Source organism: Benincasa hispida, chromosome 7, assembly GCF_009727055.1.
Source record: "Benincasa hispida cultivar B227 chromosome 7, ASM972705v1, whole genome shotgun sequence".
NCBI classification, from domain to species: Eukaryota; Viridiplantae; Streptophyta; class Magnoliopsida; order Cucurbitales; family Cucurbitaceae; genus Benincasa; species Benincasa hispida.
The window spans coordinates 49,796,290-49,811,933 of record NC_052355.1 but is presented as its reverse complement, the minus strand read 5'-3'; the positions used below and the strand labels follow the sequence as shown (position 1 = coordinate 49,811,933).

The 15,644-nt window shown below is 30.1% G+C and overlaps 1 protein-coding gene across 1 annotated transcript; it reads left to right on the top strand.

Moving 5' to 3' along the window:
- The first annotated feature begins 5,095 nt into the window (after window positions 1-5,095).
- LOC120081248 (protein terminal ear1) lies at window positions 5,096-8,430 on the top strand. Its single transcript, XM_039035963.1, has 5 exons — window positions 5,096-6,167; window positions 6,397-7,081; window positions 7,242-7,361; window positions 7,443-7,584; window positions 7,761-8,430. Exons 1-5 carry the CDS (start codon window positions 5,507-5,509, stop codon window positions 8,121-8,123), a joined length of 1,971 nt encoding a protein of 656 aa, XP_038891891.1. The 5' UTR covers window positions 5,096-5,506; the 3' UTR covers window positions 8,124-8,430.
- Window positions 8,431-15,644: the final 7,214 nt, after the last annotated feature.

The following is a 15,644-nucleotide window of genomic DNA, read 5'->3' as shown; positions in this document are numbered from 1 at the left end:
TACCACCCCTTTTCTTTTTCGATACCTCTCAAGGGCATTTTGGTAAAAACAGTTAACAGTCAAACCAAATCATTCTTCTTCATTTGATTTTGTAAACAAATATTATGGTACACAAATACACAAATATTTCAATCTATGTTCTTCATTTTGGGTCATCTATGCCATTTTTTCAAGTTTATTTCTGATAGACATTATACTCTTAAAGTCCTACCCCTCCCAGATTACCCACCTAATCTAGAAAGAGGTGTGAAGATGCTAAACATCACCTCCCCTGATGACATTTAGCATCTTACTAACCAACTTAACTTGTGCTTAAATCTGAACAGTTACACAATAATCCTTTAGTATATAACTCAACATTTGTGCTATCCGTCCATAATAACTTGTCTTCTTTCTTTAGCAAATATATACTAGCTTAAAGGATTCTCCTGCCACTCCTTTAAGTTATTTCAAGAGTTACATCCACTTCTGAATACCTCAAGATATTAAACCACATCACTATGCCGTTAATGCTAACAAACCCACATAGTGAAGAAAACAACACAACACACAAAAACCCAAACCACAAATATCCTATACATTGAACTCCCAAAGAGCAAATTGTTCTTTTGCACAAGTATTTTGGGAGAACCATCGCATTCTTCAGACCCTAAGTTTCTGACCAAGAAGTGTTAGTTAACAAGATTGATTAGAGGAAAAAGTGTGCCGCACATTTCTCATTTTTTGTTTAATAACTATTCTCGTTTCTTATTTCACTTTTAAGAAATGTTTCTAAAAATGGTGTAAATTTGTGGACTAAAAAATAGTTTCTTTCAAATCCATTTTCATCTACTATTAATATTTAATGTTTCGTTATAATAATCAAACTTGATAATTGGCTTATTGGTGTTAAGTCACTTATAAATTTGGTATTTTAAGTCTTGGGTACGAAATCCAGCCTCATAATTCTTATGGAAAAAAGAAGAAGAAGAAGCAAGAAAATTAAAAAAAAAAAAAAAAGAAAAGAAAAAGAAAAGAAAAACTGGAGAAATGAAAGATTTTTTTTTTTTAAAAAAAAAGAAGAAGCAAAACCCGGAGAAATAAAAGAAAATAAAAAAAATAAAGTGAAGAATAAAAAACCGGAGAAATGAAAGAAACAAAAATCAAATAAAATAAAAAAGGAAAAAAATGAAAGAAACAAAAATCGAAGAAAAAAATAATAATAAAAGAAAGGGAATAATAAGGTGTGCAACAAGACAAGATAAGAGATTTGGAAATTAGAAAAATTCAAAAGTTGACTAGTCAACATTTACATATTTGCAAATATTTTAAAGAAGTGATTATTTTTAGATTTTTTTCCTCTTATTTTACTATTTATTACAAATATCCTAAATTCATTTGATTTAGTGGATGCAAGGAAAAAAAAACAAAATTTCAAACGAGATTTTTAATGTTAATGAGGGTTTAATGGATATCTTATTCTCTTTGTGCATAATAAAATAAACAAAAATATTAGAGTCGGTTTGGTGGGTAATTTGAACTTTAGTTTATGCCTTCAGATTTACTAAATTCTATTCAAACAATGCAAATTTTGAAAATATATTTATGTTTTGATATATATTTTAAATTTGAAATTTTAAAAGGTAAAATTTGTTTAAAAAGATGAAAACAATAGTAAATATAGTTTTATAGTTTATAAACATATTATCAAACACTTATAGAAAAATTATTTAAATCAAAATTTAATTTTTTATTATGAATATTATAATAATAAATAGATATCCCTTGCTTAGTGTCCCAAAGTCATGTGTCACCTTTCATGTTGTTTACCTGTCTTGTAATTATTCCTACTTTGTATCCATGTAAGTCCACATCCTACTTGCCACTTTGTTTTTAAATAGTTTCATTTTGTGGCTCTTAAAATCACACATATATTGGTGAGAATTTCACTTCAAAATTACACTAATTTTCATGTTATCAAATTTTATAATTTTAGTTATTTTATTTTATATTTTATTTTATATATGTAATATTATTATATTATATTTTTTCTATATCTGTGTTTCCGTTATGCTCCTCAAATTTACAATATTTTTAAATATTTTATCAAACACATATATAAAAAAAATATGACATATGGCTCTTTTTCATTAAATTATTTTGTTTTTAAATTGCTTACCAACCAAACTCTTAGTCTCCTATTTGAACTCGTTCCTCTTCGACCATATAACAACCTTTCTCCCTCTTGTAATATTTCCTTGTTAATAGAAATAAGATAACCATATATATCGAGATAAATAAATTTTATGAGAATACCAATATGAACATAACTCAATTGTTATGAATTTATAATATTAGCTTCAAAGTTCGAGGTTCAATTCTCCTGCATTACTCATAGTAAAAAAGAAAAAATAAATGTGTGGCTTAAATAGGTCATTATGGTAATTTCAAATTGGGGAAGTGAGTGTTAGAAAATTTGGTTTAAAGCCAACAATGCAAGAAAATTAAAAAATTATCAACAAGAGCACAGCTCAATTGGTATAGCAGTCGTACTATCGACTTCAAGTAAGAGATTTTCTTTACTTTACACTTTCATTATAATACCTTTAAAATAAATAATAATAAATAAAAAAGTTAAAACACAGTGAAAATATTGAGCATTGGAAACTTGAGAGAGAGAGAGTGCATTTTAGGGAGTGAGTTGGGTGGTTGTCGGTCCATTTTGTATATTAATACCATATTTTGTGGGTATTAGAGCCCCATTTGCCCTATCTTCTTTTATTTCTTTTCTACACTTATCTATATTTTAGTTAAATTATAAAATATATAAAAATTTTCAATTTATACTCGTGAACTTTAGAAGTTTGTATCAATTTAAACCTCAATTTAATAGTTGTATCCATGTAAATTCTGAACTTTTTGAGTTGTATCAATTTAAACTCTAATATAATGATTGTATCAATTTAAATATTAAAACTTTCATAATTGTATCAATTTACACAATTTTTTAATATTTATTTTGAAAAATATCAAACAAAATATTTAGTTTTTTTTCAATCAAACTTATGTAAGTTTAGAGGTTTAATAGATAAAATGCAAGTCTTACACTATGTTTATCCATATGAAACATAATGAAGGGTCCAAATTGATATATTTATGAAAGTTGGGTTTAAATTGACACACTCTTAAAATTCAGGGTTTAAATTGATATAACCCAAAAAGTTTAGAGTTTAAATTGATATATTAATTAATTAATGGTTTAAATTAATGCAACCCCAAAGTTTAAGGGTATAGATTGTTATTTGCCCTAAACATTATTAAACTTATTTTTTTCTCCATTTCTTACGTTAATTTTCATCTTTCTTAAATAGAAGTATTGAATTTTTAAGTAAATTCCAAAAATAAAAATAAATTTATAAAATCCATTCTTTTTTTGTTTTAAAAAATTGGTTTGATTTTTTAAAATATTGTTAAAGATGAGAAAACAAAAACAAAAAAATTAGAGGTGCAAGAGTAGTTATAGGCATCATTTAAAAAAAAACTAAAAATAAAAAACAAAATGATTATTAGGACCTCAATTTTGAGATTTGTGTTTATTTAGTTAAAGGGTATTTGGTCCAATGTTACTAAATCCAAAGTTAATATGTTAAAGTTAATAAATTTGTGTTTGGGGTAGAGAAGATGGAGTTATATAATAAGTGTGAAAAATAGAGATAAAATAGTAAATGATGTTTCTTAATAAATGTAAAAAAAAAAAAAAAAAAGAAAGATAAAATTACTTGATAAATATGAAATTTTCAATAGTGTTATTGTTAAAGTTAAGTTGTTTGCACCATTCTTAATGGGTCAAACGTCACATACAACTTAAAAAATTGATCAATAAATTCCTAAATGTTTAATTTTGTATCTAATAAACTATATAATTTATATAAACAAAAGTTAGAATAATTAGTGAAGAAGATAGAAAAGAAAGTAATTCAAAAACAAAAAAAATATTTAGTTGCATATTTTATGTTACACTTATTTATATGTCCTACAAAATTTGATCATAATTTACCATAGTTTGAATTTGAATTTGGTCAGCTGCCAGTGGGGCTTACATACTTACACCTCATCTGCCCAACTGTCAGATCTTGCCAGCTCAGCTATTGTCTTTGTCAAACTCACTTCAATTACACAAAACCCATTAAAAATCCCTCTCTCTCTCTCTCTCTCTCTCTCTCATATGCTTCATTGTTTTCCAGTCTCTTGATTGTATTAAATGCATGTAGCTTTCTATATTCAAATACAACACACCATTATCGGCACAATACACCATGTTTTTATTTAATCTAAGTCTATACACTATTACTTCTCGGTTTCGTTTATTCTCGAGAAGGTAATTCGAAAATTGAAAATGATTTACGTTATTTAGTTATGCTTCATATTTGAATTGACATATTTGGAATGAAACTCACTTTAAAATATACAATAGAAAAACTCAAATTGATTTACGAGTGGAGAGTGCTAAATCCAATACATTTGAAAATTATGCCTATATCGTGAAAAATATGACTTTGTTACCGTTCAACTCTAGACAATAATGAGTAACAATAGGTTTGACAGATTCATAATTATAAGTAAGTGTAATAAAAAGTAATCTAATTTTTTTTACGATGGGACACATTATGATTGATCTATGAATAAAATCTCATTACATATCGATAAAGCATAGCGTCAATTAATTTGAGTTTATAACATTGATGGTAATCGGTGGTATTTTCATTTTTTTATGGATATCAGGTGGATTTGCATGGGACCGATATTAATTTCTGAAGCATGCAAATATATAAAGAAAAATACGGAGAAAAGAAAAACATATGATAAGTAATAAGAGAGTTGTCAAAACATTACAATGTGTCACGAATTGGGGGAAAAAAATCTCAATAATTGAACCAAACAAGAAATTGTTAGATTTAGATTTTCACAAAGAAAAAAAAAAGAAAAAGAAAAAGAAAAAAGGAGTCAAGAAGTACGAGTAGTCAAAAACAACAACCTGAAAAAGGCACTATTGGGCACCCGACGCAATTTTAATTATTATTTGTCCTCGTGTGCGAAATTTTCCCCTTACTTCCCCAATCGGCTCCACGTGTACGGCCGTCGTTTCATCAGAAAGCACCTCCAGGGGCATTCCCGTCATTTGGTCTTCGTCTTTCCAGAGAGCAAAGGACATTTTCATGGACCTTGGCCCCAAAAAGGTGGATTATACTACAGGAAAGCAAATTAAACCAAACCCTTTCCGGTTCTTTCCTCTGCTTTTTTCCACTCAACTTTTTCACTCTCAGATACCGTAGACACAAATCCATAGCATTTTTTGTTTTTGTTTCATTACTTGCAAACGCAAAACCCAGACAAACAGAGACGACGGCGACGACGACGACGACGCATTCTTATTCCGCCATGTCCTATACTTGAGTAAGACCCACAGACACTAAAAACAGCTATTCCCTCCGTTTCCGCTCGACCCACTTGAGTTTTTCCACCGCGCATGGCGGAAACCGGCGTCTATGGCCGTTTTCTGGCGGGGGGCTTAGACCCAACGGCCCAAGAGTTCCGGCCAAGGTATTCGACTACTCTGTTTATGCCACAACCCCATCGGGTATTCTTTCCGTACCCACCAATTGGCGACGTCCCTCTCCTGCCGTACTGCGATGGCGGTGTAGCTTACGCGCCCTTTCCGGCGGCGGAATCGGCGTACGTTCCGGTACGGTTGCCGGTTTCGTCGGTTGCCACTCGGTCGTTGGTGGTGAGTTCGGTTCCTTGCGACGTAAGCGAGACGATGGTGAGAAGGGAATTGGAAGCGTTTGGGGAGGTTCGAGGAGTGCAAATGGAGAGAGTTAAAGAAGGGATTGTCATTGTTCATTTCTATGATATTCGCCACGCTGAGAGAGCTTTACGAGAGATTCGAGATCAGCACATGCACCATCAATGCCGTCTTCGTAACTACTTCAACAACAACAACAATAACGGTTTCTTGTTTTCAAATTCCCCTCTCCCTCGCCCTTCTCCGGCGCCTGGTCTCATAGCCGGCCATGCTGTCTGGGCTCAGTTCATCGTTCCGGCTGGCAAGAATCAGGGCACCATCGTTGTCTTCAATCTTGACTCCACCGTTTCCACTTCTTGTCTCAGAGAAATCTTCGAGGCTTTTGGTATATTCTATTCAACTCCTCCTTTCTGGTTTTGATTTTTATTTTTTGTGGGTTTGTTTTACTTTATGGTTTTAATTTGTGGGGACTGGACTAGAATATTTGTGGGGTTTATTGTATAACGTAATCTTTGATGGGTCTCTTTTGTTTACTTTCTGTCTATTCTCTGTCTGGTTATTACAAAATCTTTATAAACATGGACTCTTCTTAATTTTCTGTGTTGGGTTTGAAGGTCCTGTGAAGGAGTTGAGAGAGACGCCATTAAAGAAGCAACAAAGGTTCGTTGAATTTTTCGACATCAGGGACGCCGGAAAGGCTCTTAAGGAGATGAACGGAAAGGAAATCAATGGAAAATCGGTTGTGATTGAGTTCAGTCGGCCGGGAGGCCATGGCAACAAATTCTTCAACGCCAACTTGACTGCTCCGGCTATCTGCAGTTCGAATAATCTTTACTCTAGGAGTCTGAAATGCCCACCGCCACGGCCAACACCGCCGCCGAGAAATTTCTCTGGTGGGGCAGCTTCAAATGTTCCACCGCGTTGGTATTATTCGAAACCCCATAATTCCTCTAGGAAATTGAATCCGAGCAAGGGGGGTCGAAGCCCGAGAAACCCCAGAAAGAGCTTGGAGTACGACGATGTGAATGGAAAAATGGCATCTCTCGATTTGGAAGACGGTGGTGTGTGCAATGAAATTGAAGAGAGAGAATCATGTGGGGTTTTGAGAAAGAATTCAAAGGTCAGCCACAGTAGTCCCGCTGTTGCTGCTGACCAACAACTGCAGCCCAGTAGGAATAAGCTAAGGAAATGTAGACAGTCCAGGAAGTTTGATTCTCGATTCCTGATAAACGATAACCATTCCGATTGCAGAGATTCAAGAACCACTGTGATGATCAAGAACATCCCCAACAAGTACAGGTTTGAGAAGAAGTTAACAACAAATTTCGTTTCAAGCTTCATTCAATTCAACTACTACATTTTCAAACAAATTATGGGTTGTTTTTTTGTTTCTGTAAACATGGGGATCTTTTATTGTTATTGTTTTTTATATTCGTATAGTTGTCTGACTTGGATGCAGTCAGAAATTGTTGTTGAACATGTTGGACAATCATTGCATTCACTGCAACGAGCAGATGGGCGATGACCATAACCAGCCACTTTCCTCCTACGATTTCGTATATCTCCCCATTGATTTCAAGTGAGTATTATTGGTTTGAATTTTCTCAAAAACTGTTTTGAAAATGATGAAGTTTATGATAGTGTTCATTGTAATTTTCAGCAACAATTGCAATGTTGGATATGGGTTTGTAAACATGACCTCACCAGAGGCCACATGGAGGTTGTACAAGGCGTTTCATCTTCAACCTTGGGAGGTTTTTAACTCCAGAAAAATCTGTGAAGTCACCTATGCTAGAGTACAGGTGCTTTGATTTTTCCTGTCTGATTCTTGTTTGATCATCATTGAAGATCATGGATTCTTGTTTTGTTTTGTTTTGTTTTAATGGGGTCTTTCTGTCTTCTTTTTTTTTTTTTTTTTTTTTTTTTTTTTTTTTTTTTTTTTAAATTATTATTATTATTATTATTATTTTAATTAAAGGGACTGGAATCACTGAAGGAGCACTTTAAGAACTCAAAGTTCCCATGTGAGATGGACCACTACCTGCCAGTGGTGTTTTCACCGCCTCGGAACGGGAGGCAACTGACGGAGCCACTGCCGATTGGTGGCCAGAGACAGCCCATCTCCATTGGCCTTGCATCTGCTCCATCTTCTGGCAGTGCTGAGATGGAGGATGAAGATGATGTTGCACTCGCAACAACACTGGTTGACCAACAGGAGGAAGGCATGAATGGAAGCAGCAGCAGCAGCAGCAGTGGCAGTGGCAGCATTGGTTGCAGTAGCCAAAGTGGCGGTGGTGTTGATGAAGAAGAATACGACGGTGATGAGTATCAAGTTTCCTAAAAATGGCTGCAAAATGTGGATAGAAATACAAAGACATGGTAGGCTAATTCTTAGTCTCTTACTGACTTGCCTGCTGTGCACCAATGGCTTCCACTTAGCAGCAGCCAGCTTGGTTAAAGGTCAAAGCTTTTTAATTTGGGTATTTTTCCCCAGGTTAGAAACCAGCTCTTTCCTTTTCCCCTCTCTTTTTCTCACATATGGGGTGTATTAAATTTCTTCCTCCATGCTCAGATGCTGTAACATTATCATTGTAGCAAAAGTCCCAAAAGAAGTATCCCCTTTCTTTCTTATGGTTTATTTTTGGGTAATTTCCTTCATTATAATATGATAATGATGATGTTTGATTCAGAGGATTTTATGCCCTTATGACTACATTAATATATTTCATCTCCTACACGTATAAACACATAGAGGAACCAATGAATAAAGGTAGAAATCCTTAAAATCACTTTTGTTACGTTTAAAATCTTTCAGAAACTCGCGAAGTTGATTCCAACACTTTAAAATTGATTTTGAAGGATTAAAATCATGTTTTAAAAGTGGTTTTGAAGAAGGATAAAAAGTGATTTTATCTATTTTGATTTGGACTTATTCTCTCTGAGCTTATAATGTTTCCATCTTTGTTCTCTTTGGTTTGTATAAGCTTGTAAATTTAGTAAATTTGTAACAGGCAATTAAGCTTGATGTTTAAATTTTTCACTTTGTTTTGAAGTCTCTCCAGAGATTGTACATAATGTGCTTCAAAACCCTAACACCAATACCAATTATTATTTATTTTTGGTCTTAGTGGTATCAATTATTAATATTGTATTCATTTTTAGTTTATATAATTAAATTTATTGTTCTTAATATTTGTCTTTAATTTTAGTTTCATTTTTTGGGAAACATTATTATAGTTTTAGCTAATTTTTGAATAACAAATACAGTAGTTTCCAAATATTGTCTTTCAAATTTAGTTGGAAATTTAAAATTGTTATTAATATATGAAAAAAAAATACAAAATAATATTATAATCAAACAGGAAACATGGTAGATTAAGTAAAAATTCATGTGCAATTCCAAACTGGCCTCGCAATATTTGTGTTGTACACTCAGTTTATTATTCGCAATTTTTTTATTTTTTTCATTTTCGTTCATGACACAAACAAAATAATTGCAAACTTTAGATATTTAAAGTAAATAATTAGTTCATTTTTGAGTTGAGATAAAGATAGAACTTAAAACCATGCAGAAATACAATATATTTTATTTTTTATTTTTTTAAGAAAAGAAACCCAGATATTTTGAAATAATGGATAGGGGTTTTTTTGGGAGTCCATGCATAGCTTCAGGAGATGATAAGGGCAGAAGGAGAATAACGAGGAAGTCCGTACGAGTGGGAGTGGGAAGAAAGGAACAGTATATTACGGTATGAATTTTAAATATATAAATTTGTTGGATTGTTATTGTTTATAACCCTTTGATTTTTCTTCTCATTGGATTCCATTCCCATACTTCAGTCTTCACTGAACCTCAAATTCAAAATTTCTTGGTTTTGATGACGGTTTGTTGTTCAACTTTCAAGACCATAGTCAAAACGTAATAAATCAATAGTAATGTAAAAAAAAGTGAGTTTTATTTGATTATCTTTAGTGTTGTTTACTTTGTTCTGCATTTGTACTGACACATGAAGCGCACTTCTAAATATGTAATAAGAACGCAAATTGATTGATGAGTGGAGCATGCTTAATCGAATTGCATCTGAAAATTATGTAAAATTAAGAATTTTGAAACTGTTACTGTTACTGTTATGGTAAACAATAAATGTGAAAAAAATTATAATTCTAAGCAAATACGATCAAAAGCAATTTAGTTATATTTGCAATTCATGCTTGTTACAATTGATTCATTAATGAAATCTCATTACGATTACATCAATTTTTATTTTAATTTGGTAAATGTGGCCAAAGTTTGTATCCATTTAAATTTTTAATTTAAAAATAATAGGTCATTGTACACATTAATCATTATATTAGATATAAATTTAAATTTTATATCTAAACTTTTAGTTTTGTATCGAGAGGTCGTTTGGCCCACTGAGTAGAGTTAATAAATTTGGAATTAATATGTTGAAGTTTATAAGTTTGTGTTTGGGTAGGGTCTTAAGATTGAGTTTTTTTATAATTGTAAAAAGTAGATTAAGAAAGTAAGATGAAGTTATTCGGTAAATGTGAAAAAGTAGATATAGAATGGAAGATTGAGTTACTTGATAAATGTAAATATTATTAAAAAAATTTAAAAAAATGAGAAGATAAAATTACTCAATAAATGTGCAAGTTCAATAATATTACTATTTAAGTTTGATTGTTTATATTAACTTAGAGCTCGTTTGGATTGACTTGAAAAAAAAGTATTTTTTTTTAATTAAAAAAACTCATTTTTATTAAACATTTGAGTAGTTGCTTAACACTCAAATTTCTTCCAAAATAACTTATTTTTTAAATTAAATACTTGAAAAATGTATTCCAAACACACACCTAATAAGTTGATGGGCAGAATAGCTCCTTAGTAGATTCTCAAATCTTAAAAATATTTATTATATTAAACGCAAAATTGAAATTAAGGACCCGTTTGAATTGATTTGAGAAAAAAGTATTTTTTTAAAAGACCTATTTTATTTAAATATTTTTGACATATATTGTTGAAAATATTCTTCAAAAACTATTTTGAGTGGTTGCCAAACACATTATTTTTTTCTAAAATGATTTATATTTTAAATTAAACACTTGAAAATAAATTCCAAACGCACTATAAGAGTTGGGACTAGCGAGTAAAGTTGCAATATTAAGAGTAGTTGATGGTTATTTGTTGTCAGTTGTTAGGCATGTCCAACCCTTTGACCCTCATTTACTAGATGTTTTATTTTAATATTGCAAATTGAAGAACTATTTAGTAAAATATCGTAGTTTTAAAAATATTTAGATATTTGTAGTAGTTTGTCAGTTTTTTAGAAGTTCGAGGGGTTAAAAAAATTAAAAACAAATTAAGAAAGAGGTCAAGTGTTAAAAAATCGACCCACATAGGTCGAATTTTCAACATTTGATATCGCCCATCCCACCGCCTGCCACAGTGCCACACTAACCCATCTTGAGACTTGAAGTTTCGACTTGAGTTCGTCTGCCACCCACTGTTGCTTTTTATCCCACTTTTAATCACAACTGTTGCTTTTAATAGGTTTCACCTACCCAGCTGTCGCTTTGAATCCGTGGGTCGAATGTTGAAAACTTGACCTACCTTTTTTTTAAACCCCATACTCCTCTCCACTTCTCACTTCTTAGAACTCTTTCTACCTCTCTTTTACTCTCTACCCCTCCCTTCTTCTCTTCCGATTTTTATTTTCACACACGCCTACAAACTCACAAATTAATTCCCCCCCCCAACCTTTTTCCTTTTTTTCCTTCCAAAAATGGACTAGATCCTCTTCTTTTTCACATTTGCCCATCAAACTATGAGGTTCATTCACTCTACTAAATTTTTATTTTTTATTTTTTAAATAATTCTAAATTTTGTTGATACTATTATATATATTTTTTTATAGTTTTTATTGTTGTTTGGGAAACAAATGACCAAAAAAGAGGTAACGTTCACTCCTAAATTCCTAATTTTTTTAATTAAAAATAAGTTATAGGTCATATTCTCATAGTATTCTATTTTTTTTTATAGTTTCTATTGTCGGGTAACAAATTACAAAAAAAAAAAAAAAAAATGAGGGACCATTGTCACTTTGAGAAAAAAAAGTAAAACCGCTATTGAATTTCTGAGTTCTTTTTATTTATTATTAGTTTTTTTTAATACTTTTTGATATTATATTATGCTAGATATACAATTCTAATTTCTTATATATTGATGTTAGTAGTTTTTGAATATTATTTATATATTGACATTAGTAGATCTATCATGTTAATTTTTTTAATAGTTATTGAATTCAAGAATATTTATATATTGACTGTTAGTAGTTTTTTCTCTATAATTTTAAATTGTATATTGTATATCTATGTTAGATTATAACATGTTAATATATATATATTATATCATATTATATATAATACACGCATTCAAAATTAATATTAAAATTTGTTAATATTAGGAATTTTTAAAATTTGGCTTTTTCTTAAAAAATTAGTATTAATGTTATTTCTCTTTTAAGTACAAATTAGTTATCCTAGTATGGTTGTTGTGTTTAGTATTTAGATTTTTATGGTTTTTAGTGTTCTTTGGGAGAAATTTAGTATTAGAGTTCTAAGGCATTAGATTTAAGTTTGAAAATTAAGTAAAGAAATTAGTATGTATTGTTTTTTTGTTTGTTTTTGTTTTTTTTTTTTTTTTTTTTTTTTTGTATAATAATTTTTATTTTCTTGAGTATTAATTTTTATTTAAAAGTTTGTATTTATTTATTTGTGATACAATTTTATTTGAGTATTTTTTTTTTGGTGTTTTAGTAATACAGAGGAATTATTAATTTGAGTAATTTTTTATATATATTTCTTATCATATTCTATTTTTTTAGTATTTAAGTTTAATGTTTAAATTTTTTTTACTAGTTTTTTTAATAAGTTTAATTTTCAAACTATTTTTTAAAATTTTTAATTTTTTTTAATATTTTTGTTTGTTTTTTTTTTTTTTTTTTTATTTAAGTTTGGTAAGTAGTAAAATAATCGTAGTGTATTGTTTGTTTGCTTTTTTTTTATATTTAAGTTTGATAAGTAATAAAATAATTAGTAGTGTATTGTTTGTTTGTTTTTTTTATTTTATAATATTCTGTTTTTTAATCATTTTTTTTATTTAAAAAGTTTAGTTTTTTTTTTATTTAATATAAAATTATTAATTTGAGTGAATTTTTACTATATACATTTCTTATAATATTCGATTATTTTAGTACTTAAATTTGATGTTCAATGTTTTTTATTAGTCTTTTTAATATTTTCTTTATATTTATGTTTGTTTTGTTTGTATTTATGTTTGATAATTAGTAAAATAATTAGTAATGTATTGTTTGTTTTTTTTTATTTGTATAATATTCTATTTTTTTAGTATTGTTTTTTATTTAAAAATTTTTGTATTTTTTTGTTATTTAATACAAAATTGTTAACTTGAGTGAATTTTTATTATATATATTTCTTACAATATTCGATTGTTTTAATATTTAAGTTTGATGTTCAAAGTTTGTTATTAGTTGTTTAATATTTTAAATATTTTTTAATATTTTTGTTTGTATTTAAGTTTGATAATTAGTAAAATAATTAGTAATGTATTTTTTTTTTTTAAGAAAATGGCGGACATGTTTAGGATTTATGCTGTTTACAAATGGTAACGTGATTGATAGTATTGATGGAGTTGATTATGACCAACAACCATGTGGGGGTTTTAGCATTGTTAGCCGTCCTCTATGACATGGGACGATATTCTTAGGTGAAGCATGTTTGGCATGGTTGTATAGACAACTATGAAAAGCAACAAAATTCGACGTTCGTGAAATCACTAGACCTCTACTACTTTTGCAATTATGGGCTTGAGAACGATTTCCAACCATGGTTCCACAACTCCAATATGTGAATGAGATCAATTAGTTGGACGAGCCTACGGTTCTCGGTATGTTATTTAAATTTAATTTAATTTAACAAATATTTTTATATGACTGATATAGTTAATTTACAATCTAAAATATCAATCTAATAATTTAGGTGGAGAGACAAATTTTGTGCAATTAGGTCAACTACATATATATGTTTGATCTACTTCAACCTGATTAGGTATATGAATACTAAACCCAATTGAATTTTTTATACATATTTTTAATGTATATGTCTTTAATATTTTTAATATACATATCTTTAATATTTTTAATATAATATTTTATGTTTTAGATTATTTGGGAGCCTCACAAAGTTGTCCTGTACACTTTGCCCAATTTCTGTACAAAGGGTCAACACATATGGCGGACGATAAAGTCCTCTCATATGTTTTCACATTGGTGAGTGACATTTTCCTAACAGGTGATCTGATAATTTCATTTTCCTAAAGGATGATCTGATGATTTCATTTTCCTAATAGGGTGATCTGACAATTAGGTCTACAATAGGATATCCATCAGAATGCAATATTGAACCTCTAAAACATGATATCGACCTAAAAACTGGAGATTGGAATGAAAAAGTTGCATATTTGGTAATGTGATGGCACTATCGTGCAAGGTTTATTGCAAAAGGATATCCAATTGGAAAATTTGATAAGGATGCAACTCAAAATTACATCAATTGATACAATATACAAGACGCTATGTTACTTGTCCGAGAGCAATTGTGGGTCATCTGGTACATAACTAAATATTGTCTGACTATTTTTAATTTAAATTTATTTTAAAAATTGTCTTTTTTATTTTTTATTTTTTATAATAATTCATAGAGATCAAACAGCAGTCACCTTCGTGACGTTACAAATGATCCAAATCACGTCCTTACTATATGCAGTGATAACAAGAGCTATATGGAGGAGATACATTATATGTTCGATATAGCTATGGTTCCTCCATCAATTCCTAGGCACAGGAGACGTGCTCGAGTAGAAGAAGATGAGTTTGATGAGGTTAATCATAATGTGGAAGAATTGTCGCTTATGACGTAGACGCAGAGCCAGACTGGTTATGCTAGTCCAATGATGATGATGCCACCTTTTGGTACAAGATATTAGGATTCAGAGGCCGGTCCATCAACTTCATACATGCATGGACATGGGCGTAGTCATGGAGAGCATAATAAATATTTATACTATGAAGCGTCGTAGATGTATAAGAGCCACCAGAGCAATATCAGGAGGAACCAGAGGAACTAGAGTAACCTAGAGTTTAAAGTCGATGACAACAACCCACTCGAAATCGACGATGTCTACCTTGTAAGACACATTGATTTTTTTTATTATTATTTTTAAATAAAAGAGAAACTTTAAATTTTTGTATTGATATGAACATTTTGATTTACATTTTATTATTTTCCAATTATGAATCATAGTTGTAACATGGAAGAAAAAAATTTAAGAATTTGTTAGGATGTCTGTTAGAGTTAATTTTACTTTTATCAAGAAATACAACCGTAAGTTTTTCTTGTTAAGAAATAGAAAGGTAAATTTGTAAATTTGCATAGGATACTTTATTTAGGAAAAGTGAAGGGTTAAATCCTTAAGGATTAATATTAAAACAAAAAGGATTGAACACCCGACAAAGAGGAGTCGAGTATTCAACCCTCAACCTACTTGAATTTTTTTTTTAAAAAAAAATCATACCAATTAAATCTCAAAACTACAATATTCTTCTAATTGCTTTCACTAATTATTTATCAAGCCTACAATATTCATCCAATTTTATCCTTATTTACATTTGACTGCAACTATGTCAGTCTTTTTCTCTTTCTGTTCTTTGCCAGTTAATGCTCTGGGGCTTTGAAACGTGGACCAACTGATGGTGCCCACGTCATCCGTAAGTATAATATA

Excerpts from the sequence above, each read along its gene's own strand:
- LOC120081248 (XM_039035963.1), top strand. The coding sequence starts at position 5,507 with ATGGCGGAAACCGGCGTCTATGGCCGTTTTCTGGCGGGGGGCTTAGAC. Across the intron at positions 6,168-6,396 it reads AGAAATCTTCGAGGCTTTTG|GTCCTGTGAAGGAGTTGAGA; the intron begins GTATATTCTATT and ends TTGGGTTTGAAG. Across the intron at positions 7,082-7,241 it reads AACATCCCCAACAAGTACAG|TCAGAAATTGTTGTTGAACA; the intron begins GTTTGAGAAGAA and ends ACTTGGATGCAG.